This window comes from Oncorhynchus nerka, linkage group LG27, assembly GCF_034236695.1.
Source record: "Oncorhynchus nerka isolate Pitt River linkage group LG27, Oner_Uvic_2.0, whole genome shotgun sequence".
NCBI classification, from domain to species: Eukaryota; Metazoa; Chordata; class Actinopteri; order Salmoniformes; family Salmonidae; genus Oncorhynchus; species Oncorhynchus nerka.
In genome coordinates, this window is record NC_088422.1 from 7,952,171 (window position 1) to 7,977,485 (window position 25,315).

General features: G+C 38.8%; 2 protein-coding genes across 2 annotated transcripts in view; both read left to right on the forward strand.

Moving 5' to 3' along the window:
• Positions 1-23,692, forward strand: part of LOC135565248 (trichohyalin-like) — a 65,759-nt gene extending 42,067 nt beyond the window's left edge. The window contains exon 8 of the transcript XR_010461416.1: positions 22,481-23,692. The gene's annotated coding sequence lies outside the window, so the exon portion shown is untranslated. The remainder of the gene's footprint in view (positions 1-22,480) is intronic.
• Positions 1,051-23,543, forward strand: LOC135559638 (WD repeat-containing protein 87-like). The gene is made up of 11 exons (XM_065011122.1): positions 1,051-1,453; positions 1,628-1,654; positions 2,829-3,200; positions 3,572-3,577; positions 18,568-18,573; positions 19,080-19,154; positions 19,425-19,931; positions 20,117-20,185; positions 20,312-20,386; positions 20,691-20,768; positions 21,142-23,543. Exons 2-11 carry the CDS (start codon positions 1,633-1,635, stop codon positions 22,383-22,385), a joined length of 2,454 nt encoding a protein of 817 aa, XP_064867194.1. The 5' UTR covers positions 1,051-1,453; positions 1,628-1,632; the 3' UTR covers positions 22,386-23,543.
• Positions 23,693-25,315: the final 1,623 nt, after the last annotated feature.

Below are 25,315 nucleotides of genomic sequence, written 5' to 3' on the forward strand. Positions count from 1 at the left end.
ACACTGTTATATAGACCTGATAACACTGTTATATAGACATTATAACACTGTTATATAGACATTATAACACTGTTATATAGACCTGATAACACTAACTGTGAGAATCACACTGTTTCATTCAGTGGAAACTATTGCAGTTCATACTGTAACTATCATGCATGTTGGTCCCAGTAGTTTCCATTGGAAATGATGAGTGTGTACCTAACCTCATCTGCATACGGTTGGCTGTTAGCAGGCTCCCACACTAAAGGACTGTTAGCAGGCTCCCACACTAAAGGACCGTTAGCAGGCTCCCACACTAAAGGACTGTTCGCAGGCTCCCACACTAAAGGACTGTTAGCAGGCTCCCACACTAAAGGACTGTTAGCAGGCTCCCACACTAAAGGACTGTTAGCAGGCTCCCACACTAAAGGACTGTTAGCAGGCTCCCACACTAAAGGACTCTTAGCAGGCTCCCACACTAAAGGACTGTTACCAGACACTGGTGAGGTCAAGTTGTCAAGTGTAAATCTCGTAACATTGATCAGCCCGGATCAGCAATGGTGTCAAATCTGATTCAAAAGTCGAATTAGCACTAGAAAGATGAAACGTCATTGCTCGAGCAAACGCTGAGTTGAGAGAAGAACATGGTCGAGTGAGAAGAGGTCCCGCGGAGTGCACAGGCCAGTCAAGAGCACACATTGGACTTGAACGCTTGCAAGTGTGTCTTAAACAGTACATTTATTTTTATTTTTTATTTAACCTTTATTTAAACAGTACATATAGAACTGTAAGAAAAAAAAGTGATTCAAACGTATATTTTTTATTTATTTTGAAGGTATTAAATTGTCCACCAGCAATAGTCACTTGTTATTGTCAAGTTTTCGCTCACAATTTCTCAAATTGCTTTCTCTCAAATTTGGCATCTTTGGGTTTGGATATCCGGTTGATGGGGGCGGGCTTAAAGGCGGGTATGTGTCTAGAAACCTTAGATTGGTCTCTTCACTGGAGTGAAGGACGAACTGACAAATTACTGCCATCGGTGTTGTGATTGGCTTTGCGACTCACTTCAGTGTTGGCAACTTAGCGACGTTGTCGTTATATTTATCAAGTATTCAAACCCCTCTAGCGACACATTTTCAAAAAAGCGACTAGCGACAAATCTAGCGACTTTTCCTGGTGTTATTGGAGACTTTTGGAGACTTTGACGTGAAAGCACGTATCGTTCTTACTCTTCTCAACGAGCAGCGTGTGCTGCGGTGGGCCCCACCCCGTCCCTTTCCTTACTGAGGAGTTGGCAACACACCAAGTGCCTGCGCAAAGGTGAAAGTGAAAGTTGGGTCTCAGTATAGGACTGAGGTGTAGATTGTTCTGTAAAAACGTTTAGAAATGCACATATAGTGACTATTAGAGTGGTTATGGATTTAAATAAACTATTTTGAATGTGAAGTGGAGGACGTGAAGACCAGTAACGGTAAGAGGAGATCTCAGTATATTTCACTTTCCAAACTAGACACAACAGTCCTGTTTTAAAACAATGAGGACTGGAGAAAGAGGAAGTGATGTTTGTATCTGTGTGATTGAGCAAAAGAGAGAATATGATGAATGGTAATGATGTAAATATGAATGTTTTCTCTTTTTATTGCAGTTAAAATGGCCGAGTCCAGAGTTCATAGTAAGTCAACATGCTATAATTAATGATGAACTTTTCTTTCATGTATCTGGGAGAACAGAACTAAACCAACTATTGAAAATGAAATGTGTTTGTGGTTTTATTTGTCTTTATGTGTAAATGTTCTCGAGGCGTCTCTACAGACTCTGGTTCAATTCCAGGCTGTATCACATGATTGGGAGTTGCACAGGGCAGAGCACAATTGGTCCAGTGTTGTCTGGGTGTCATTGTAAATAAGAATTTGTTCTGAACTGACTTGCCTCGTTAAATAAATAAATATGTATCCAGAGCAATTAGGATTAAGTGCCTTGCTCAAGGGCTTATCAACTAATGTTTTCCTAGTTTCCTCAGGGACTCAACCCAGCAACGTTTGGGTTACTGGTCCAATGCTCTTAAGTGCTCAGCTACCTGACAAACATGTCTGACTAATGGAGAAATACAGAGCCTCTAATTTATTCAAATTTTATCATTTATGTTAGATATGCCTGTATATGTACTTGATTGTATAGGTTTGAGGGTATTGGTATGTGGGTGTTGGGGTTAGGGCATGGGGGTCACAGGGCTGGGGTGTGTAGATAACAGGGGTTAGGGCATGGGGGTAACAGGGCTGGGGTATATAGATAACAGGGGTTAGGGCATGGGGGTAACAGGGCTGGGGTATATAGATAACAGGGGTTAGGGCATGGGGGTAACAGGGCTGGGGTGTGTGTGTCATTGAGTTTAGGTGTCTGGGTAAGTGGGCTGAGGTATATAGATATAGAGGTTGAGGAATAGGGGTAAATATCTGTTCATGTTATTATAGACAGAGCACTCTGTCACAACTGTGACCAAGAATAAAACATACTTTTAAATAAAGAAATAATTAAAATGGATGACATGTTAGGCTACTAGTGGCATAAGATTAGCATAGTGGCATGTCTGGGAAAGATGTGGGAACAAATGGGATAATATCATTCTAGATTGTAGCATCACATTCTTCTATGACATATAGACTTTCCTTCAAATGAATCTGTCTGTCTGGGATTGTGGGGGTTGTATTTTAGAATTGACATGGTCCTGGTTGTTGTATGTCTGTTGTAGTTATTAATTCAGCTGTGTTTATAAATGTACTGAGAGGATTTGTGTTCCTGACACAGATGATGTCATTAAACATGAAATGTTCTCTCTTTCTGAACAGATCAGTTTAAACTCACCTCAGAAGACCATGTGGAGGCTGATGTTGGTGAAGAGGTCACCCTCCCCTGTCACCTGTCACCTGATACCAGTGCTGTTGCCACGACGATCAGGTGGTTTAAAAGGACAGAGTGTATTTACCTGTATAAGAATGGCCAGGTGACAGAGAGGAGTGGCTATGAGGGCAGAGTGAGTCTGATCACCCAGGAGCTGGAGACAGGCAACGTGTCTCTGAGGCTGAGAGACTTCAGGAGGTCAGATACAGGAGTCTACATCTGTCAGGTCATCCATGGAGAACAGAAGGAGGAGGCTGCAGTGGGTTTATGGATCAGAGGATGTAAGTGTTCTAGAACTCCAGTAATGTTTCTAAACACCTAAACAACAACAATAACAACCAGTCTCTTTCCCTGTACAGAACACTTGTACTTTCTCATGTAGGTAGGAGTTCATAGTAGGAGTTACAGATGAATAGACTAGATTCATTCTGAATATCAACTAGTTACAATGCATATTAGCATCACTCTGAGCTTTGAGCTGGTCCTAAAGCATTAGAACCATTCCAACATTACTGTCACGTCCCTTGATTGTCATTAGTAATGAATGTGATGAACAGTCATATCAATATGATGTATGGTATTTCATTAAATTATGTAATGAGACAGAAATTCAATGAACAATAATAACTAATGCATTCTGTTTTACATGATCATTATTCATGACTCTCCATCTTGGATAATTGATGATCAGTTTGGGGTGAGTAATTACTTATTTGTCTGTTTTGTTTATTGACAACCAATAACACAAGACAAAGAACAGACCAGAGTGTTAATCTGATACTATAAAAACTACAGGCCTTGTGAACAGCAGTGTGTCTTCTTCAAGGCTACAAATTAAATCAGTTTCTTTACATTTATCAATACTCTCCCCAAATGTTCTCAAGGTAGGTTGGATTAAGATGTATAGATGTTCTTCAAATTATCCACAATTTTCAAATCATAGATCTCCCACAGTATAGAGGTCAATATTTCACATAGTCCTCCCACTATATATCTGCCATAGAGGTCAATATTTCACATAGTCCTCCCACTATATATCTGCCATAGAGGTCAATATTTCACATAGTCCTCCCACTATATATCTGCTATAGAGGTCAATATTTCACATAGTCCTCCCACAATATATCTGCCATAGAGGTCAACATTTCACATAGTTCTCCCACAATATATCTGCCATAGAGGTCAATATTTCACACTCCAAAATGAAAATAGAATCAGCTTGAATTCAGTTTGATGTCCCAGTATGAATCATTCTGTGATGTTTAGACTTTTCCAATAGTAGCACTGCTTACATCCCTTTCCCTAGATGTACATTAGTAATGAATGTGATGAACAGTCATTCCAATATGATGTGTGGTATTTCATTAAATTATGTAATGAGACAGAAATTCAATGAACAATAATAACTAATGCATTCTGTTTTACATGATCATTATTCATGACTCTCCATCTTGGATAATGGATGATCAGGATTTGGTGAGTAATTACTTATTTGTCTGTTTTGTTTATTGACAACCAGTAACACAAGACAAAGAACAGACCAGAGTGTTAATCTGATACTATAAAAACTACAGGCCTTGTGAACAGCAGTGTGTTTTCTTCAAGGCTACAAATGAAATCAGTTTCTTTACATTTATCAATACTCTCCCCAAATGTTCGCAAGGTAGGTTGGATTAAGATGTATAGCTGTTCTACAAATTATCCAGAATTTTCATATCATAGTCCTCCCACAATATATCTGCTATGGAAGTCAACATTTCACATAGTTCTCCCACAATATATCTGCCAAAGAGGTCAACATTTCACATATCCCTCCCACAAAATATCTGTTGTAGAGCTCAACATTTTAGAGGGGTTGAGTTAAATGCGGAAGACACATCTCAGTTGAATACATTCAGTTGGACAACTGACTAGGTATCCCCCTTTCCTTTCCCTTTCACAATATATCTGCCATGGAGGTCAATATTTCACATAGTCCTCCCACTATATATCTGGCATTTAGGTCAATATTTCACATAGTCCTCCCACTATATATCTGCCATAGAGGTCAATATTTCACATAGTCCTCCCACTATATATCTGCTATAGAGGTCAACATTTCACATAGTCCTCCCACTATATATCTGCTATAGAGGTCAACATTTCACATAGTCCTCCCACTATATATCTGCTATAGAGGTCAACATTTCACATAGTCCTCCCACTATATATCTGCCATAGAGGTCAACATTTCACATAGTCCTCCCACTATATATCTGCCATAGAGGTCAATATTTCACATAGTCCTCCCACAATATATCTGCCATAGAGGTCAATATTTCACATAGTCCTCCCATTATATATCTGCTATAGAGGTCAACATTTCACATAGTCCTCCCACTATATATCTGCTATAGAGGTCAATATTTCACATAGTCCTCCCACTATATATCTGCCAAAGAGGTCAACATTTCACATAGTTCTCCCACTATATATCTGCTATAGAGCTCAACATTTTAGAGGGGTTGAGTTAAATGCGGAATACACATCTCAGTTGAATACATTCAGTTGGAAAACTGACTAGGTATCCCCCTTTCCTTTCCCTTTCACAATATATCTGCCATAGAGGTCAACATTTCACATAGTCCTCCCACTATATATCTGCCATAGAGGTCAATATTTCACATAGTCCTCCCACTATATATCTGCTATAGAGGTCAATATTTCACATAGTCCTCCCACTATATATCTGCCATAGAGGTCAATATTTCACATAGTCCTCCCACTATATATCTGTCATAGAGGTCAATAGTTCACATAGTTCTCCCACTATATATCTGCTATAGAGGTCAATATTTCACATAGTCCTCCCACTATATATCTGTCATAGGGGTCAATATTTCACATAGTTCTCCCACTATATATCTGCTATAGAGGTCAATATTTCACATAGTTCTCCCACTATATATCTGCTATAGAGGTCAATATTTCACATAGTCCTCCCACTATATATCTGCTATAGAGGTCAATATTTCACATAGTCCTCCCACTATATATCTGCTATAGAGGTCAATATTTCACACAGTCCTCCCACTATATATCTGCTATAGAGGTCAACATTTCACACTCCAAAATGAACATGGAATCAGCTTGAATTCAGTTTGATGTCCTAGTATGAATCATTCTGTGATGTTTCGACTGTTCCAATAGTAGCACTGCTTACATCCCTTTCCCTAGATGTACATTAGTAATGAATGTGATGAACAGTCATTCCAATATGATGTATGGTATTTCAATAAATTATGTAATGAGACAGAAATTCAATGAACAATAATAACTAATTCATTCTGTTTTACATGATCATTATTCATGACTCTCCATCTTGGATAATGGATGATCAGGACAACGTGAGTAATTACTTATTTCTCTGTTTTGTTTATTGACAACCAATAACACAAGACAAAGAACAGACCAGAGTGTTAATCTGATACTATAAAACTACAGGCCTTGTGAACAGCAGTGTGTTTTCTTCAAGGCTACAAATGAAATCAGTTTCTTTACATTTATCAATACTCTCCCCAAATGTTCGCAAGGTAGGTTGGATTAAGATGTATAGCTGTTCTACAAATTATCCAGAATTTTCATATCATAGTCCTCCCACAATATATCTGCTATGGAAGTCAACATTTCACATAGTTCTCCCACAATATATCTGCCAAAGAGGTCAACATTTCACATATCCCTCCCACAAAATATCTGTTGTAGAGCTCAACATTTTAGAGGGGTTGAGTTAAATGCGGAAGACACATCTCAGTTGAATACATTCAGTTGGACAACTGACTAGGTATCCCCCTTTCCTTTCCCTTTCACAATATATCTGCCATGGAGGTCAATATTTCACATAGTCCTCCCACTATATATCTGGCATTTAGGTCAATATTTCACATAGTCCTCCCACTATATATCTGCTATAGAGGTCAATATTTCACATAGTCCTCCCACTATATATCTGCTATAGAGGTCAATATTTCACATAGTCCTCCCATTATATATCTGCTATAGAGGTCAATATTTCACATAGTCCTCCCACTATATATCTGCCTTAGAGGTCAATATTTCACATAGTCCTCCCACTATATATCTGCTATAGAGGTCAATATTTCACATAGTCCTCCCATTATATATCTGCTATAGAGGTCAATATTTCACATAGTCCTCCCACTATATATCTGCCTTAGAGGTCAATATTTCACATAGTCCTCCCATTATATATCTGCTATAGAGGTCAATATTTCACACTCCAAAATGAACATGGAATCAGCTTGAATTCAGTTTGATGTCCTAGTATGAATCATTTTGTGATGTTTAGACTGTTCCAATAGTAGCACTGCTTACATCCCTTTCCCTAGATGTACATTAGTAATGAATGTGATGAACAGTCATTCCAATATGATGTGTGGTATTTCATTAAATGATGTAATGAGACAGAAATTCAATGAACAATAATAACTAATGCATTCTGTTTTACATGATCATTATTCATGACTCTCCATCTTGGATAATGGATGATCAGAATATAGTGAGTAATTACTTATTTGTCTGTTTTGTTTATTGACAACCAATAACACAAGACAAAGAACAGACCAGTGTTAATCTGATACTATAAAAACTACAGGCCTTGTGAACAGCAGTGTGTTTTCTTCAAGGCTACAAATTAAATCAGTTTCTTTACATTTATCAATACTCTCCCCAAATGTTCTCAAGGTAGGTTGGATTAAGATGTATAGATGTTCTTCAAATTATGCAGAATTTTCATATCATAGACCTCCCACAATATATCTGCTATGGAAGTCAACATTTCACATAGTTCTCCCACTATATATCTGCTATAGAGGTCAATATTTCACATAGTCCTCCCACTATATATCTGCTATAGAGGTCAATATTTCACATAGTCCTCCCACTATATATCTGCTATAGAGGTCAACATTTCACATAGTCCTCCCACTATATATCTGCTATAGAGGTCAACATTTCACATAGTCCTCCCACTATATATCTGCTATAGAGGTCAACATTTCACATAGTCCTCCCACTATATATCTGCCATAGAGGTCAACATTTCACATAGTCCTCCCACTATATATCTGCCATAGAGGTCAATATTTCACATAGTCCTCCCACAATATATCTGCCATAGAGGTCAATATTTCACATAGTCCTCCCATTATATATCTGCTATAGAGGTCAACATTTCACATAGTCCTCCCACTATATATCTGCTATAGAGGTCAATATTTCACATAGTCCTCCCACTATATATCTGCCAAAGAGGTCAACATTTCACATAGTTCTCCCACTATATATCTGCTATAGAGCTCAACATTTTAGAGGGGTTGAGTTAAATGCGGAATACACATCTCAGTTGAATACATTCAGTTGGAAAACTGACTAGGTATCCCCCTTCCTTTCCCTTTCACAATATATCTGCCATAGAGGTCAACATTTCACATAGTCCTCCCACTATATATCTGTCATAGAGGTCAATAGTTCACATAGTTCTCCCACTATATATCTGCTATAGAGGTCAATATTTCACATAGTCCTCCCACTATATATCTGTCATAGGGGTCAATATTTCACATAGTTCTCCCACTATATATCTGCTATAGAGGTCAATATTTCACATAGTTCTCCCACTATATATCTGCTATAGAGGTCAATATTTCACATAGTCCTCCCACTATATATCTGCTATAGAGGTCAATATTTCACATAGTCCTCCCACTATATATCTGCTATAGAGGTCAATATTTCACACAGTCCTCCCACTATATATCTGCTATAGAGGTCAACATTTCACACTCCAAAATGAACATGGAATCAGCTTGAATTCAGTTTGATGTCCTAGTATGAATCAATCTGTGATGTTTAGACTGTTCCAATAGTAGCACTGCTTACATCCCTTTCCCTAGATGTACATTAGTAATGAATGTGATGAACAGTCATTCCAATATGATGTATGGTATTTCAATAAATTATGTAATGAGACAGAAATTCAATGAACAATAATAACTAATTCATTCTGTTTTACATGATCATTATTCATGACTCTCCATCTTGGATAATGGATGATCAGGACAACGTGAGTAATTACTTATTTCTCTGTTTTGTTTATTGACAACCAATAACACAAGACAAAGAACAGACCAGAGTGTTAATCTGATACTATAAAAACTACAGGCCTTGTGAACAGCAGTGTGTTTTCTTCAAGGCTACAAATGAAATCAGTTTCTTTACATTTATCAATACTCTCCCCAAATGTTCGCAAGGTAGGTTGGATTAAGATGTATAGCTGTTCTACAAATTATCCAGAATTTTCATATCATAGTCCTCCCACAATATATCTGCTATGGAAGTCAACATTTCACATAGTTCTCCCACAATATATCTGCCAAAGAGGTCAACATTTCACATATCCCTCCCACAAAATATCTGTTGTAGAGCTCAACATTTTAGAGGGGTTGAGTTAAATGCGGAAGACACATCTCAGTTGAATACATTCAGTTGGACAACTGACTAGGTATCCCCCTTTCCTTTCCCTTTCACAATATATCTGCCATGGAGGTCAATATTTCACATAGTCCTCCCACTATATATCTGGCATTTAGGTCAATATTTCACATAGTCCTCCCACTATATATCTGCTATAGAGGTCAATATTTCACATAGTCCTCCCACTATATATCTGCTATAGAGGTCAATATTTCACATAGTCCTCCCATTATATATCTGCTATAGAGGTCAATATTTCACATAGTCCTCCCACTATATATCTGCCTTAGAGGTCAATATTTCACATAGTCCTCCCATTATATATCTGCTATAGAGGTCAATATTTCACATAGTCCTCCCACTATATATCTGCTATAGAGGTCAATATTTCACATAGTCCTCCCACTATATATCTGCCTTAGAGGTCAATATTTCACATAGTCCTCCCATTATATATCTGCTATAGAGGTCAATATTTCACACTCCAAAATGAACATGGAATCAGCTTGAATTCAGTTTGATGTCCCAGTATGAATCATTCTGTGATGTTTAGACTGTTCCAATAGTAGCACTGCTTACATCCCTTTCCCTAGATGTACATTAGTAATGAATGTGATGAACAGTCATTCCAATATGATGTGTGGTATTTCATTAAATGATGTAATGAGACAGAAATTCAATGAACAATAATAACTAATGCATTCTGTTTTACATGATCATTATTCATGACTCTCCATCTTGGATAATGGATGATCAGAATATAGTGAGTAATTACTTATTTGTCTGTTTTGTTTATTGACAACCAATAACACAAGACAAAGAACAGACCAGAGTGTTAATCTGATACTATAAAAACTACAGGCCTTGTGAACAGCAGTGTGTTTTCTTCAAGGCTACATATTAAATCAGTTTCTTTACATTTATCAATACTCTCCCCAAATGTTCTCAAGGTAGGTTGGATTAAGATGTATAGATGTTCTTCAAATTATGCAGAATTTTCATATCATAGACCTCCCACAATATATCTGCTATGGAAGTCAACATTTCACATAGTTCTCCCACTATATATCTGCTATAGAGGTCAATATTTCACATAGTCCTCCCACTATATATCTGCTATAGAGGTCAACATTTCACATAGTCCTCCCACTATATATCTGCTATAGAGGTCAACATTTCACATAGTCCTCCCACTATATATCTGCTATAGAGGTCAACATTTCACATAGTCCTCCCACTATATATCTGCCATAGAGGTCAACATTTCACATAGTCCTCCCACTATATATCTGCCATAGAGGTCAATATTTCACATAGTCCTCCCACAATATATCTGCCATAGAGGTCAATATTTCACATAGTCCTCCCATTATATATCTGCTATAGAGGTCAACATTTCACATAGTCCTCCCACTATATATCTGCTATAGAGGTCAATATTTCACATAGTCCTCCCACTATATATCTGCCAAAGAGGTCAACATTTCACATAGTTCTCCCACTATATATCTGCTATAGAGCTCAACATTTTAGAGGGGTTGAGTTAAATGCGGAATACACATCTCAGTTGAATACATTCAGTTGGAAAACTGACTAGGTATCCCCCTTTCCTTTCCCTTTCACAATATATCTGCCATAGAGGTCAACATTTCACATAGTCCTCCCACTATATATCTGCCATAGAGGTCAATATTTCACATAGTCCTCCCACTATATATCTGCTATAGAGGTCAATATTTCACATAGTCCTCCCACTATATATCTGCCATAGAGGTCAATATTTCACATAGTCCTCCCACTATATATCTGTCATAGAGGTCAATAGTTCACATAGTTCTCCCACTATATATCTGCTATAGAGGTCAATATTTCACATAGTCCTCCCACTATATATCTGTCATAGGGGTCAATATTTCACATAGTTCTCCCACTATATATCTGCTATAGAGGTCAATATTTCACATAGTTCTCCCACTATATATCTGCTATAGAGGTCAATATTTCACATAGTCCTCCCACTATATATCTGCTATAGAGGTCAATATTTCACATAGTCCTCCCACTATATATCTGCTATAGAGGTCAATATTTCACACAGTCCTCCCACTATATATCTGCTATAGAGGTCAACATTTCACACTCCAAAATGAACATGGAATCAGCTTGAATTCAGTTTGATGTCCTAGTATGAATCATTCTGTGATGTTTCGACTGTTCCAATAGTAGCACTGCTTACATCCCTTTCCCTAGATGTACATTAGTAATGAATGTGATGAACAGTCATTCCAATATGATGTATGGTATTTCAATAAATTATGTAATGAGACAGAAATTCAATGAACAATAATAACTAATTCATTCTGTTTTACATGATCATTATTCATGACTCTCCATCTTGGATAATGGATGATCAGGACAACGTGAGTAATTACTTATTTCTCTGTTTTGTTTATTGACAACCAATAACACAAGACAAAGAACAGACCAGAGTGTTAATCTGATACTATAAAAACTACAGGCCTTGTGAACAGCAGTGTGTTTTCTTCAAGGCTACAAATGAAATCAGTTTCTTTACATTTATCAATACTCTCCCCAAATGTTCTCAAGGTAGGTTGGATTAAGATGTATAGCTGTTCTACAAATTATCCAGAATTTTCATATCATAGTCCTCCCACAATATATCTGCTATGGAAGTCAACATTTCACATAGTTCTCCCACAATATATCTGCCAAAGAGGTCAACATTTCACATATCCCTCCCACAAAATATCTGTTGTAGAGCTCAACATTTTAGAGGGGTTGAGTTAAATGCGGAAGACACATCTCAGTTGAATACATTCAGTTGGACAACTGACTAGGTATCCCCTTTCCTTTCCCTTTCACAATATATCTGCCATGGAGGTCAATATTTCACATAGTCCTCCCACTATATATCTGGCATTTAGGTCAATATTTCACATAGTCCTCCCACTATATATCTGCTATAGAGGTCAATATTTCACATAGTCCTCCCACTATATATCTGCTATAGAGGTCAATATTTCACATAGTCCTCCCATTATATATCTGCTATAGAGGTCAATATTTCACATAGTCCTCCCACTATATATCTGCCTTAGAGGTCAATATTTCACATAGTCCTCCCACTATATATCTGCTATAGAGGTCAATATTTCACATAGTCCTCCCATTATATATCTGCTATAGAGGTCAATATTTCACATAGTCCTCCCACTATATATCTGCCTTAGAGGTCAATATTTCACATAGTCCTCCCATTATATATCTGCTATAGAGGTCAATATTTCACACTCCAAAATGAACATGGAATCAGCTTGAATTCAGTTTGATGTCCTAGTATGAATCATTTTGTGATGTTTAGACTGTTCCAATAGTAGCACTGCTTACATCCCTTTCCCTAGATGTACATTAGTAATGAATGTGATGAACAGTCATTCCAATATGATGTGTGGTATTTCATTAAATGATGTAATGAGACAGAAATTCAATGAACAATAATAACTAATGCATTCTGTTTTACATGATCATTATTCATGACTCTCCATCTTGGATAATGGATGATCAGAATATAGTGAGTAATTACTTATTTGTCTGTTTTGTTTATTGACAACCAATAACACAAGACAAAGAACAGACCAGTGTTAATCTGATACTATAAAAACTACAGGCCTTGTGAACAGCAGTGTGTTTTCTTCAAGGCTACAAATTAAATCAGTTTCTTTACATTTATCAATACTCTCCCCAAATGTTCTCAAGGTAGGTTGGATTAAGATGTATAGATGTTCTTCAAATTATGCAGAATTTTCATATCATAGACCTCCCACAATATATCTGCTATGGAAGTCAACATTTCACATAGTTCTCCCACTATATATCTGCTATAGAGGTCAATATTTCACATAGTCCTCCCACTATATATCTGCTATAGAGGTCAATATTTCACATAGTCCTCCCACTATATATCTGCTATAGAGGTCAACATTTCACATAGTCCTCCCACTATATATCTGCTATAGAGGTCAACATTTCACATAGTCCTCCCACTATATATCTGCTATAGAGGTCAACATTTCACATAGTCCTCCCACTATATATCTGCCATAGAGGTCAACATTTCACATAGTCCTCCCACTATATATCTGCCATAGAGGTCAATATTTCACATAGTCCTCCCACAATATATCTGCCATAGAGGTCAATATTTCACATAGTCCTCCCATTATATATCTGCTATAGAGGTCAACATTTCACATAGTCCTCCCACTATATATCTGCTATAGAGGTCAATATTTCACATAGTCCTCCCACTATATATCTGCCAAAGAGGTCAACATTTCACATAGTTCTCCCACTATATATCTGCTATAGAGCTCAACATTTTAGAGGGGTTGAGTTAAATGCGGAATACACATCTCAGTTGAATACATTCAGTTGGAAAACTGACTAGGTATCCCCCTTTCCTTTCCCTTTCACAATATATCTGCCATAGAGGTCAACATTTCACATAGTCCTCCCACTATATATCTGTCATAGAGGTCAATAGTTCACATAGTTCTCCCACTATATATCTGCTATAGAGGTCAATATTTCACATAGTCCTCCCACTATATATCTGTCATAGGGGTCAATATTTCACATAGTTCTCCCACTATATATCTGCTATAGAGGTCAATATTTCACATAGTTCTCCCACTATATATCTGCTATAGAGGTCAATATTTCACATAGTCCTCCCACTATATATCTGCTATAGAGGTCAATATTTCACATAGTCCTCCCACTATATATCTGCTATAGAGGTCAATATTTCACACAGTCCTCCCACTATATATCTGCTATAGAGGTCAACATTTCACACTCCAAAATGAACATGGAATCAGCTTGAATTCAGTTTGATGTCCTAGTATGAATCAATCTGTGATGTTTAGACTGTTCCAATAGTAGCACTGCTTACATCCCTTTCCTAGATGTACATTAGTAATGAATGTGATGAACAGTCATTCCAATATGATGTATGGTATTTCAATAAATTATGTAATGAGACAGAAATTCAATGAACAATAATAACTAATTCATTCTGTTTTACATGATCATTATTCATGACTCTCCATCTTGGATAATGGATGATCAGGACAACGTGAGTAATTACTTATTTCTCTGTTTTGTTTATTGACAACCAATAACACAAGACAAAGAACAGACCAGAGTGTTAATCTGATACTATAAAACTACAGGCCTTGTGAACAGCAGTGTGTTTTCTTCAAGGCTACAAATGAAATCAGTTTCTTTACATTTATCAATACTCTCCCCAAATGTTCGCAAGGTAGGTTGGATTAAGATGTATAGCTGTTCTACAAATTATCCAGAATTTTCATATCATAGTCCTCCCACAATATATCTGCTATGGAAGTCAACATTTCACATAGTTCTCCCACAATATATCTGCCAAAGAGGTCAACATTTCACATATCCCTCCCACAAAATATCTGTTGTAGAGCTCAACATTTTAGAGGGGTTGAGTTAAATGCGGAAGACACATCTCAGTTGAATACATTCAGTTGGACAACTGACTAGGTATCCCCTTTCCTTTCCCTTTCACAATATATCTGCCATGGAGGTCAATATTTCACATAGTCCTCCCACTATATATCTGGCATTTAGGTCAATATTTCACATAGTCCTCCCACTATATATCTGCTATAGAGGTCAATATTTCACATAGTCCTCCCACTATATATCTGCTATAGAGGTCAATATTTCACATAGTCCTCCCATTATATATCTGCTATAGAGGTCAATATTTCACATAGTCCTCCCACTATATATCTGCCTTAGAGGTCAATATTTCACATAGTCCTCCCATTATATATCTGCTATAGAGGTCAATATTTCACATAGTCCTCCCACTATATATCTGCTATAGAGGTCAATATTTCACATAGTCCTCCCACTATATATCTGCCTTAGAGGTCAATATTTCACATAGTCCTCCCATTATATATCTGCTATAGAGGTCAATATTTCACACTCCAAAATGAACATGGAATCAGCTTGAATTCAGTTTGATGTCCCAGTATGAATCATTCTGTGATGTTTAGACTGTTCCAATAGTAGCACTGCTTACATCCCTTTCCCTAGATGTACATTAGTAATGAATGTGATGAACAGTCATTCCAATATGATGTGTGGTATTTCATTAAATGATGTAATGAGACAGAAATTCAATGAACAATAATAACTAATGCATTCTGTTTTACATGATCATTATTCATGACTCTCCATCTTGGATAATGGATGATCAGAATATAGTGAGTAATTACTTATTTGTCTGTTTTGTTTATTGACAACCAATAACACAAGACAAAGAACAGACCAGAGTGTTAATCTGATACTATAAAAACTACAGGCCTTGTGAACAGCAGTGTGTTTTCTTCAAGGCTACATATTAAATCAGTTTCTTTACATTTATCAATACTCTCCCCAAATGTTCTCAAGGTAGGTTGGATTAAGATGTATAGATGTTCTTCAAATTATGCAGAATTTTCATATCATAGACCTCCCACAATATATCTGCTATGGAAGTCAACATTTCACATAGTTCTCCCACTATATATCTGCTATAGAGGTCAATATTTCACATAGTCCTCCCACTATATATCTGCTATAGAGGTCAACATTTCACATAGTCCTCCCACTATATATCTGCTATAGAGGTCAACATTTCACATAGTCCTCCCACTATATATCTGCTATAGAGGTCAACATTTCACATAGTCCTCCCACTATATATCTGCCATAGAGGTCAACATTTCACATAGTCCTCCCACTATATATCTGCCATAGAGGTCAATATTTCACATAGTCCTCCCACAATATATCTGCCATAGAGGTCAATATTTCACATAGTCCTCCCATTATATATCTGCTATAGAGGTCAACATTTCACATAGTCCTCCCACTATATATCTGCTATAGAGGTCAATATTTCACATAGTCCTCCCACTATATATCTGCCAAAGAGGTCAACATTTCACATAGTTCTCCCACTATATATCTGCTATAGAGCTCAACATTTTAGAGGGGTTGAGTTAAATGCGGAATACACATCTCAGTTGAATACATTCAGTTGGAAAACTGACTAGGTATCCCCCTTTCCTTTCCCTTTCACAATATATCTGCCATAGAGGTCAACATTTCACATAGTCCTCCCACTATATATCTGCCATAGAGGTCAATATTTCACATAGTCCTCCCACTATATATCTGCTATAGAGGTCAATATTTCACATAGTCCTCCCACTATATATCTGCCATAGAGGTCAATATTTCACATAGTCCTCCCACTATATATCTGTCATAGAGGTCAATAGTTCACATAGTTCTCCCACTATATATCTGCTATAGAGGTCAATATTTCACATAGTCCTCCCACTATATATCTGTCATAGGGGTCAATATTTCACATAGTTCTCCCACTATATATCTGCTATAGAGGTCAATATTTCACATAGTTCTCCCACTATATATCTGCTATAGAGGTCAATATTTCACATAGTCCTCCCACTATATATCTGCCATAGAGGTCAATATTTCACATAGTCCTCCCACTATATATCTGCTATAGAGGTCAATATTTCACATAGTCCTCCCACTATATATCTGCTATAGAGGTCAATATTTCACACAGTCCTCCCACTATATATCTGCTATAGAGGTCAACATTTCACACTCCAAAATGAACATGGAATCAGCTTGAATTCAGTTTGATGTCCTAGTATGAATCAATCTGTGATGTTTCGACTGTTCCAATAGTAGCACTGCTTACATCCCTTTCCCTAGATGTACATTAGTAATGAATGTGATGAACAGTCATTCCAATATGATGTATGGTATTTCAATAAATTATGTAATGAGACAGAAATTCAATGAACAATAATAACTAATTCATTCTGTTTTACATGATCATTATTCATGACTCTCCATCTTGGATAATGGATGATCAGGACAACGTGAGTAATTACTTATTTCTCTGTTTTGTTTATTGACAACCAATAACACAAGACAAAGAACAGACCAGAGTGTTAATCTGATACTATAAAAACTACAGGCCTTGTGAACAGCAGTGTGTTTTCTTCAAGGCTACAAATTAAATCAGTTTCTTTACATTTATCAATACTCTCCCCAAATGTTCTCAAGGTAGGTTGGATAAAGATGTATAGATGTTCTTCAAATTATCCAGAATTTTCATATCATAGATCTCCCTCAATATATCTGCTATGGAAGTCAACATTTCACATAGTTCTCCCACAATATATCTGCCAAAGAGGTCAACATTTCACATATCCCTCCCACAAAATATCTGTTGTAGAGCTCAACATTTTAGAGGGGTTGAGTTAAATGCGGAAGACACATCTCAGTTGAATACATTCAGTTGGACAACTGACTAGGTATCCCCCTTTCCTTTCCCTTTCACAATATATCTGCCATGGAGGTCAATATTTCACATAGTCCTCCCACTATATATCTGCCATAGAGGTCAATATTTCACATAGTCCTCCCACTATATATCTGCTATAGAGGTCAATATTTCACATAGTCCTCCCACAATATATCTGCTATAGAGGTCAATATTTCACATAGTCCTCCCACTATATATCTGCCATAGAGGTCAATATTTCACATAGTCCTCCCACTATATATCTGCTATAGAGGTCAATATTTCACATAGTCCTCCCACTATATATCTGCCATAGAGGTCAATATTTCACATAGTCCTCCCACTATATATCTGCTATAGAGGTCAATATTTCACATAGTCCTCCCACTATATATCTGCTATAGAGGTCAACATTTCATACTCCAAAATGAAAATAGAATCAGCTTGAATTCAGTTTGATGTCCTAGTATGAAGCATTCTGTGATGTTTAGACTGTTCCAATAGTAGCACTGCTTACATCCCTTTCCCTAGATGTATATTAGTAATGAATGTGATGAACAGTCATATCAATATGATGTATGGTAGTTCATTAAATTATGTAATGACACAGAAATTCAATGAACAATAATAACTAATGCATTCTGTTTTACATGATCATTATTCATGACTCTCCATCTTGGATAATGGATGATCAGGATTTGGTGAGTAATTACTTATTTGTCTGTTTTGTTTATTGACAACCAATAACACAAGACAAAGAACAGACCAGAGTGTTAATCTGATACTATAAAAACTACAGGCCTTGTGAACAGCAGTGTGTCTTCTTCAAGGCTACAAATTAAATCAGTTTCTTTACATTTATCAATACTCTCCCCAAATGTTCTCAAGGTAGGTTGTATTATGATGTCATATGTTCTTCACATTCTACTGAATGTATATTCCATAGAACCCTGCCTCCTGACACAATATCCTGTATCTGACATAGAGCCCAATGCTGGTTATCACAAACAATGAAAATAATCATTTGATCAGAGATAGGCCAATCACAAAACAACATTATTCATGAAGTTAACCAGATCTCATTGGTGCCCACAGTCCCTACATGAGGAAGGCTTGAGTGACAGGAGAAATCTGATTGGTCCTGTTTGTTCTGTATATAGTGATGTCATCTACCACACAGAACTCACCTCTCTGTTTTACACCATAGTCTCAGGATCACCGTATTTACAACGTGAGACCCAGGAGGACAAGCTGAAGAGGGAGGCATCAGCTGGTGAGCTTGGTAAGTATGAGAGAGTCTGGAGGAGAGAGGATTGAATCAGGGAACATGAGTGATGTCATTCAGTTTTTCAGACTAATTAATTTGTAATGTATCAAATAGTCAATAGACCAGTTGATGATTGGTTCAGCTCAGATAACTTTTGACTGGAGGAAATAATTACTAATAATTGTACCACCTCCATCAAATGATAATGTCTTTATAGACATACTATTGAATTAATTAATACGTTACTTATTCAAACAACCAACTAATTATGTTAATTGCTCTCAGAGTTGAAGATGTTTAAAGAGATGATGAAACAACTAGAGGAGAAAGACACACAACTGGATGATATGACCCAGGAAGTGAGAGAGAAAGAGAGACTCCTGGAGGAGAAGAACCAGATAATGGAACAGAGGGAGAAACTACTGGAAGAGAAAGAAAACCAACTGGAAGAGAAAGACAAGCAACTAAAGGATAGAGACATTCAACAAGAGGCTCTGAGAAAGAACCTGCAGGACAAGAACAGCCAAGTAGAGAACGTCAGAGTCCTACTGCAGGAAAAAGACCTTCAACTAGAGGACAGGAACCACAGACTGGGAGAGAAGGACAGACTACTGGAAGAGAGAGACAAACTACTGGAGGGAAAAGAAAATGAACTTAAAGAGAGGAGACAGGAAGTAAAAGAGAGGAGACAGGAAGTAGAAGAGAAAGACAACCTACTAGAGGAGAGAGAGAACCAGTTAAAGGAAAGAGACAAACAGGTGGAGGATGTCAACAATGAAAATGCTGAACTGGGTGAGATTATTCACACCATTAATACATTTAGTCTTCTGTACTTTCCTCAATTCTCAGGTTTTTGTCGACTCTCCACTGAGTTGTGAATATTGTTGTCCATCACTTCATACTTTCCCTCTGCATCATATTTCTGTCTAAAGTCTTTAACACAGAATTCAGATCCTAGTCCTCCTTTGTTATTTCAGCTCAACAGATATGTGATGTGAAGACTGAGGTAGAGAGACTGAGAAGAGAGATCTCAGCCCAGATGACTGGTGAGTGAGATATCTGATACTTAACATTTCAGTAGAAACCCAGAACTCCCCTTCAGTAGGTCTATGTGCCTTCATGTGTCACTGAGGTAAATGTTCTCATTCTAAATGGTTGTTCTATTATTTTAGAACATGGAGAGACGTCAGATACAGGTTCCATCCTCCCAGTCAGGAGGAGACACAGCATGACGGTTCCTCCACTTAGTGAGTTATCAATATTGTCCTGTTGTCTCCTACTGTTTCTAGTCTATAGTGGACCATCCTTCACTTAGTGAGTTATCAATATTGTCCTGTTGTCTCCTACTGTTTCTAGTCTATAGTGGACCATCCTTCACTTAGTGAGTTATCAATATTGTCTCAAACTGTCATCAATCTTGATATTCTCTATTTTCTTCAATGATCTATATTTCACTATGATGTGTAATGTATTTGTAGTTTGTTTATACTATGTTTTAAATGTGTCTCTGATGAGTCAGTATGTTGACCAGTTCTCTATGTTGTGTTACAGTGGGAGGAGAGACCTCAGATACAGACCCCACACTTCCACTGAGGAGGAGACGCAGCATGGAGTTACCTCCTCCATCTAGTGAGTTATGGATGTAGATTATATTATATTAGACACTGTTGTACCTCCTCCATCTAGTGAGTTATGGATGTAGATGATATTATATTAGACACTGTTGTACCTCATCCATCTAGTGAGTTATGGATGTAGATTATATTATATTAGACACTGTTGTACCTCCTCCATCTAGTGAGTTATGGATGTAGATGATATTATATTAGACACTGTTGTACCTCCTCCATCTAGTGAGTTATGGATGTAGATTATATTATATTAGACACTGTTGTACATCCTCCATATAGTGAGTTATGGATGTAGATTATATTATATTAGACACTGTTGTACCTCCTCCAGAGAGTCAGAGTGTTGATCAGTGCTGTGTGTTGTGTTGCAGTGGGAGGAGAGAGCAGCAGTCCAGACTCCCCATTGTCTCCCAGTGTGTCTGAGCTGAGACTGGTGCTGCTGGGGAGGACTGGGGTTGGAAGGGGTGCAGCAGGAAACACCATCCTGGGCAGAGAGGAGTTTGGGGCCCAGGCCAGCCCCTCTGCAGTGACCCAGAGGAGTAAGAGGAGAGAGGGGGACGTGTGTGGGAGACGGCTGGTGCTGGTGGACACTCCAGACTGGTTCTGTCCTGGACTCTCTCTGGAGGAGATGAGACAGGATGTGGGGCTCTGTGTCCGTCTGTCTGCCCCAGGACCCCACGCCTTCCTCCTGGTCATACCAGTGGAGCCCTCTAAGGGGGAGGAGAGAGGGGTGCTGGAGAGAATGGAGATGTTTGGGGAGGGTTGTTGGGAACACACTGTGATTCTATTCACCCATGATGATGGACTGAAAGAGCAGAGCATTGAGGAGTTTCTCCAAGCAGGAAGTCGGGACCTCCAGCAGCTTGTAGAGAAAAGTGGGAGCAGGTACCACGTCCTCAACATTAAGGACAGGGCCCATGGCACTCAGGTATCAGAGCTGCTGGATCAGGTAGAGGAGATGGTGGCAGGAAACAGAGAGAGATTCTACAGCAGTCAGACCTACAAGGAGGCAGATGACCAGGTTAGAGAGATGGAGGGAAACATCCAGAGAGAGAGAGGAGAGAAGAAACAGAGGGAGGAGAGAGACTTGAGAGAGAGGCTTCAGAAGGAGTTGCAGGACTCTTTGATAAAGATAGAGGGAGTGATCCAGAAACATGAGGGAGATATCAGAACACTCAGTGAAAGAACCAGTGAACTGGAGAGACAGGTGAAAGAAGAGAGGGATGAGGAGAAGAAAATAGAGCTGGAGAGGGAGCTGAAGAGGGAGTCTGATAAGAGGGAGGAGATGGAGAGAAAGCTGGAGAGATTGAGAGAGAAGAGAGAGAATGAGAGGAGGGAGATGGAGGAGAGACACAGACAGGAGATGGAGAACTATGAAGGAGAAGCCAGAGTTGAAGCAGAGAGAAACCTGATGAAGATAGTCCTGCCTGAGTTACAGAGGAACATCATGATCTCACAGACAAAGATGCAGAGGGAGTTCAGCAGACAGATGGAGGAGAAGAATAGACAGATGAAGGAGAAGGATAGAGAGATGGAGGAGAAGGATAGAGTGATTGTGGAAAGGGATGGAGATATAGAGGGACTGATAGAAAGACTGAGGGAAATGTGTAAATGAGTTATTGTAACTAGCCTGAAGAAGTGCTGGGATACATGGAGAGGTAGAAGAAGAGAGAGGGAGATAATAACATGATATTTATCTGACAATGTAAGAACAACCTGATAGTCTGTCCTGTGATGAGTGTCATGGTGGGAAAACAGGTCAGAATACTGATCCTGTCTAGAACAACCTGATAGTCTGTCCTGTGATGAGTGTCATGGTGAGAAAACAGGTCAGAATACTGATCCTGTCTAGAACAACCTGATAGTCTGTCCTGTGATGAGTGTCATGGTGGGAGAACAGGTCAGAATACTGATCCTGTCTAGAACAACCTGATAGTCTGTCCTGTGATGAGTGTCATGGTGAGAAAACAGGTCAGAATACTGATCCTGTCTAGAACAACCTGATAGTCTGTCCTGTGATGAGTGTCATGGTGGGATAACAGGTCAGAATACTGATCCTGTCTAGAACAACCTGATAGTCTGTCCTGTGATGAGTGTCATGGTGGGAGAACAGGTCAGAATACTGATCCTGTCTAGAACAACCTGATAGTCTGTCCTGTGATGAGTGTCATGGTGGGAAAACAGGTCAGAATACTGATCCTGTCTTGGTCAAAATCTGTACTTCTGCCCCTGAGCAATGCAGTTAACCGAATGATCTCCGGGCGCAGAAGACGCGGATGTCGATTATTTAATGTTGAGGAGAGTGAGAGGTCTACAGATGTCACGCCCTGACCTTAGTTATCTTTGTTTTCTTTATTATTTTGGTTAGTTCAGGGTGTGACAAGGGGTGGTTTGTTGTGTTTTTGTCCTGTCTAGGGCTTTTGTCCTGTCTAGGGTTTTAGTCCTGTCTAGGGTTTTAGTCCTGTCTAGGGTTTTTGTCCTGTCTAGGGTTTTTGTCCTGTCTAGGGTTTTTGTATGTTTATGGGGTTGTTTACTAGTCTAGGTGTTTTGTATGTCTATGGTTGCCTAGAATGGTTCTCAATTAGAGGCAGCTGTTTATCGTTGTCTCTGACTGGGAACCATATTTAGGAAGCCATATTCCGTGGGTAATCTGTGGGTGATTGTCTATGTGATGTTGCATGTTTGCCCTCAGTGTTGTTAGTGGTCATGTTGTTGGTTTGTTTATTGTACTTCGTGTTCATTCATCTTACATTAAAAATATATCTTCACATCACGCTGTGCTTTGGTCTCCTCACTACGATGATGGTGACAACAGACCAGACTCCACATGGTTTCTAACCCCAGACTCTGAAGTGATTGTACAGACATGTGGAATATAAATGAGGTCATTGAGACCGAGACTAAAAGTCAACATTGTCACTACTTTTGGTGTTCTGTTATTATTTGGAGTGGGTGAGATATTTGTCTATTGTATTGTTGACCAGGATTAGCATGGGTCAAGACACTGGAATTCCTGAAACCGTAAATAATATATAATAATTGTTTGTGAAGTTTCTTCTGATGAATATATAAATGTTCATTTAAAGTCAGTTGTCTTCAGAACATCAATGAATCATATTCTTGATTTCCTGTCTGACTCCCTGTAACACACACAGTCTATTCAGGACAGGGGGGGGGGTTGTGTGTGTTGAATGCTGGGGTTTGTGTGATGACATTATACACAGGCATGTCTAAGTCTAACACTGGCTCTCAGACAGGAAGTGGCAGCCACACCTTAACAATAATACATGCTTTTTATACAGAGCTTTTCACTGAGGCTCACTGCACTTTACATGGAATGGTAACCTACTACATTCAACATCAACTAACCACTCTAACTAACTCTCTCTCTGGCCCTGAGAGCTCTCTCCATCTCCACCAGGACTCTGAAAAGAGACATTCTGTCCTGACGGCATTGGATTTAAATAGTGTCCCCATAGTGCCAGAATGATGTTTCTATGTACTGTAGTTGAATGTTAGCTCGGGTACCTGACTTTCTGCTTTCAGTAATGCTATTTAGATGTAGTTTTTCAACAACAATCTGGCTAAAAGCCCATCTTCTGGCTCACAGGTTTGGTTCAGACAGTCATGTTTTCAGCGCTCTGTAACGTTCTGATCTGTCAAGCAGAGTTTGTGCAAAGCAAAGTTTCAGCTATAAATTCAGCCACCAAGTGGAGCATCTTGTAAAACTCCTCTAATGTGTTTATTCTAACCAATCAGAATCAGACCTTACAGAGGAAACACAGAGAGCTGTCTGAGACCTGGGGTCTGCTCTGCTCTCTACTACACCATGCCCCTTACCCTGCTCTCACACACACACAGAGAGAGCTGTCTGAGACCTGGGGTCTGCTCTGCTCTCTACTACACCATGCCCCTTACCCTGCTCACACACACACACACACACACACACACTCGCCCACAGAGAGCTGTCTGAGACCTGGGGTCTGCTCTCTACTACACCATGCCCCTTACCCTGCTCACACACACACACAAAGAGAGCTGTCTGAGACCTGGGGTCTGCTCTGCTCTCTACTACACCATGCCCCTTACCCTGCTCACACACACACACACACCGAGAGAGCTGTCTGAGACCTGGGGTCTGCTCTGCTCTCTACTACACCATGCCCCTTACCCTGCTCACACACACACACACAGAGCTGTCTGAGACCTGGGGTCTGCTCTGCTCTCTACTACACCATGCCCCTTACCCTGCTTACACACACACAGAGAGGGCTGTCTGAGACCTGGGGTCTGCTCTGCTCTCTACCACACCATGCCCCTTACCCTGCTCACACACACACACACAGAGAGCTGTCTGAGACCTGGGGTCTGCTCTGCTCTCTACTACACCATGCCCCTTACCCTGCTCACACACACACACAGAGAGAGCTGTCTGAGACCTGGGGTCTGCTCTGCTCTCTACCACACCATGCCCCTTACCCTGCTCACACACACACACAGAGAGAGCTGTCTGAGACCTGGGGTCTGCTCTGCTCTCTACTACAC

Excerpts from the sequence above, each read along its gene's own strand:
- LOC135559638 (XM_065011122.1), top strand. The coding sequence starts at position 1,633 with ATGGCCGAGTCCAGAGTTCATA. Across the intron at positions 20,186-20,311 it reads GATCTCAGCCCAGATGACTG|AACATGGAGAGACGTCAGAT; the intron begins GTGAGTGAGATA and ends CTATTATTTTAG. Across the intron at positions 20,387-20,690 it reads CATGACGGTTCCTCCACTTA|TGGGAGGAGAGACCTCAGAT; the intron begins GTGAGTTATCAA and ends GTTGTGTTACAG.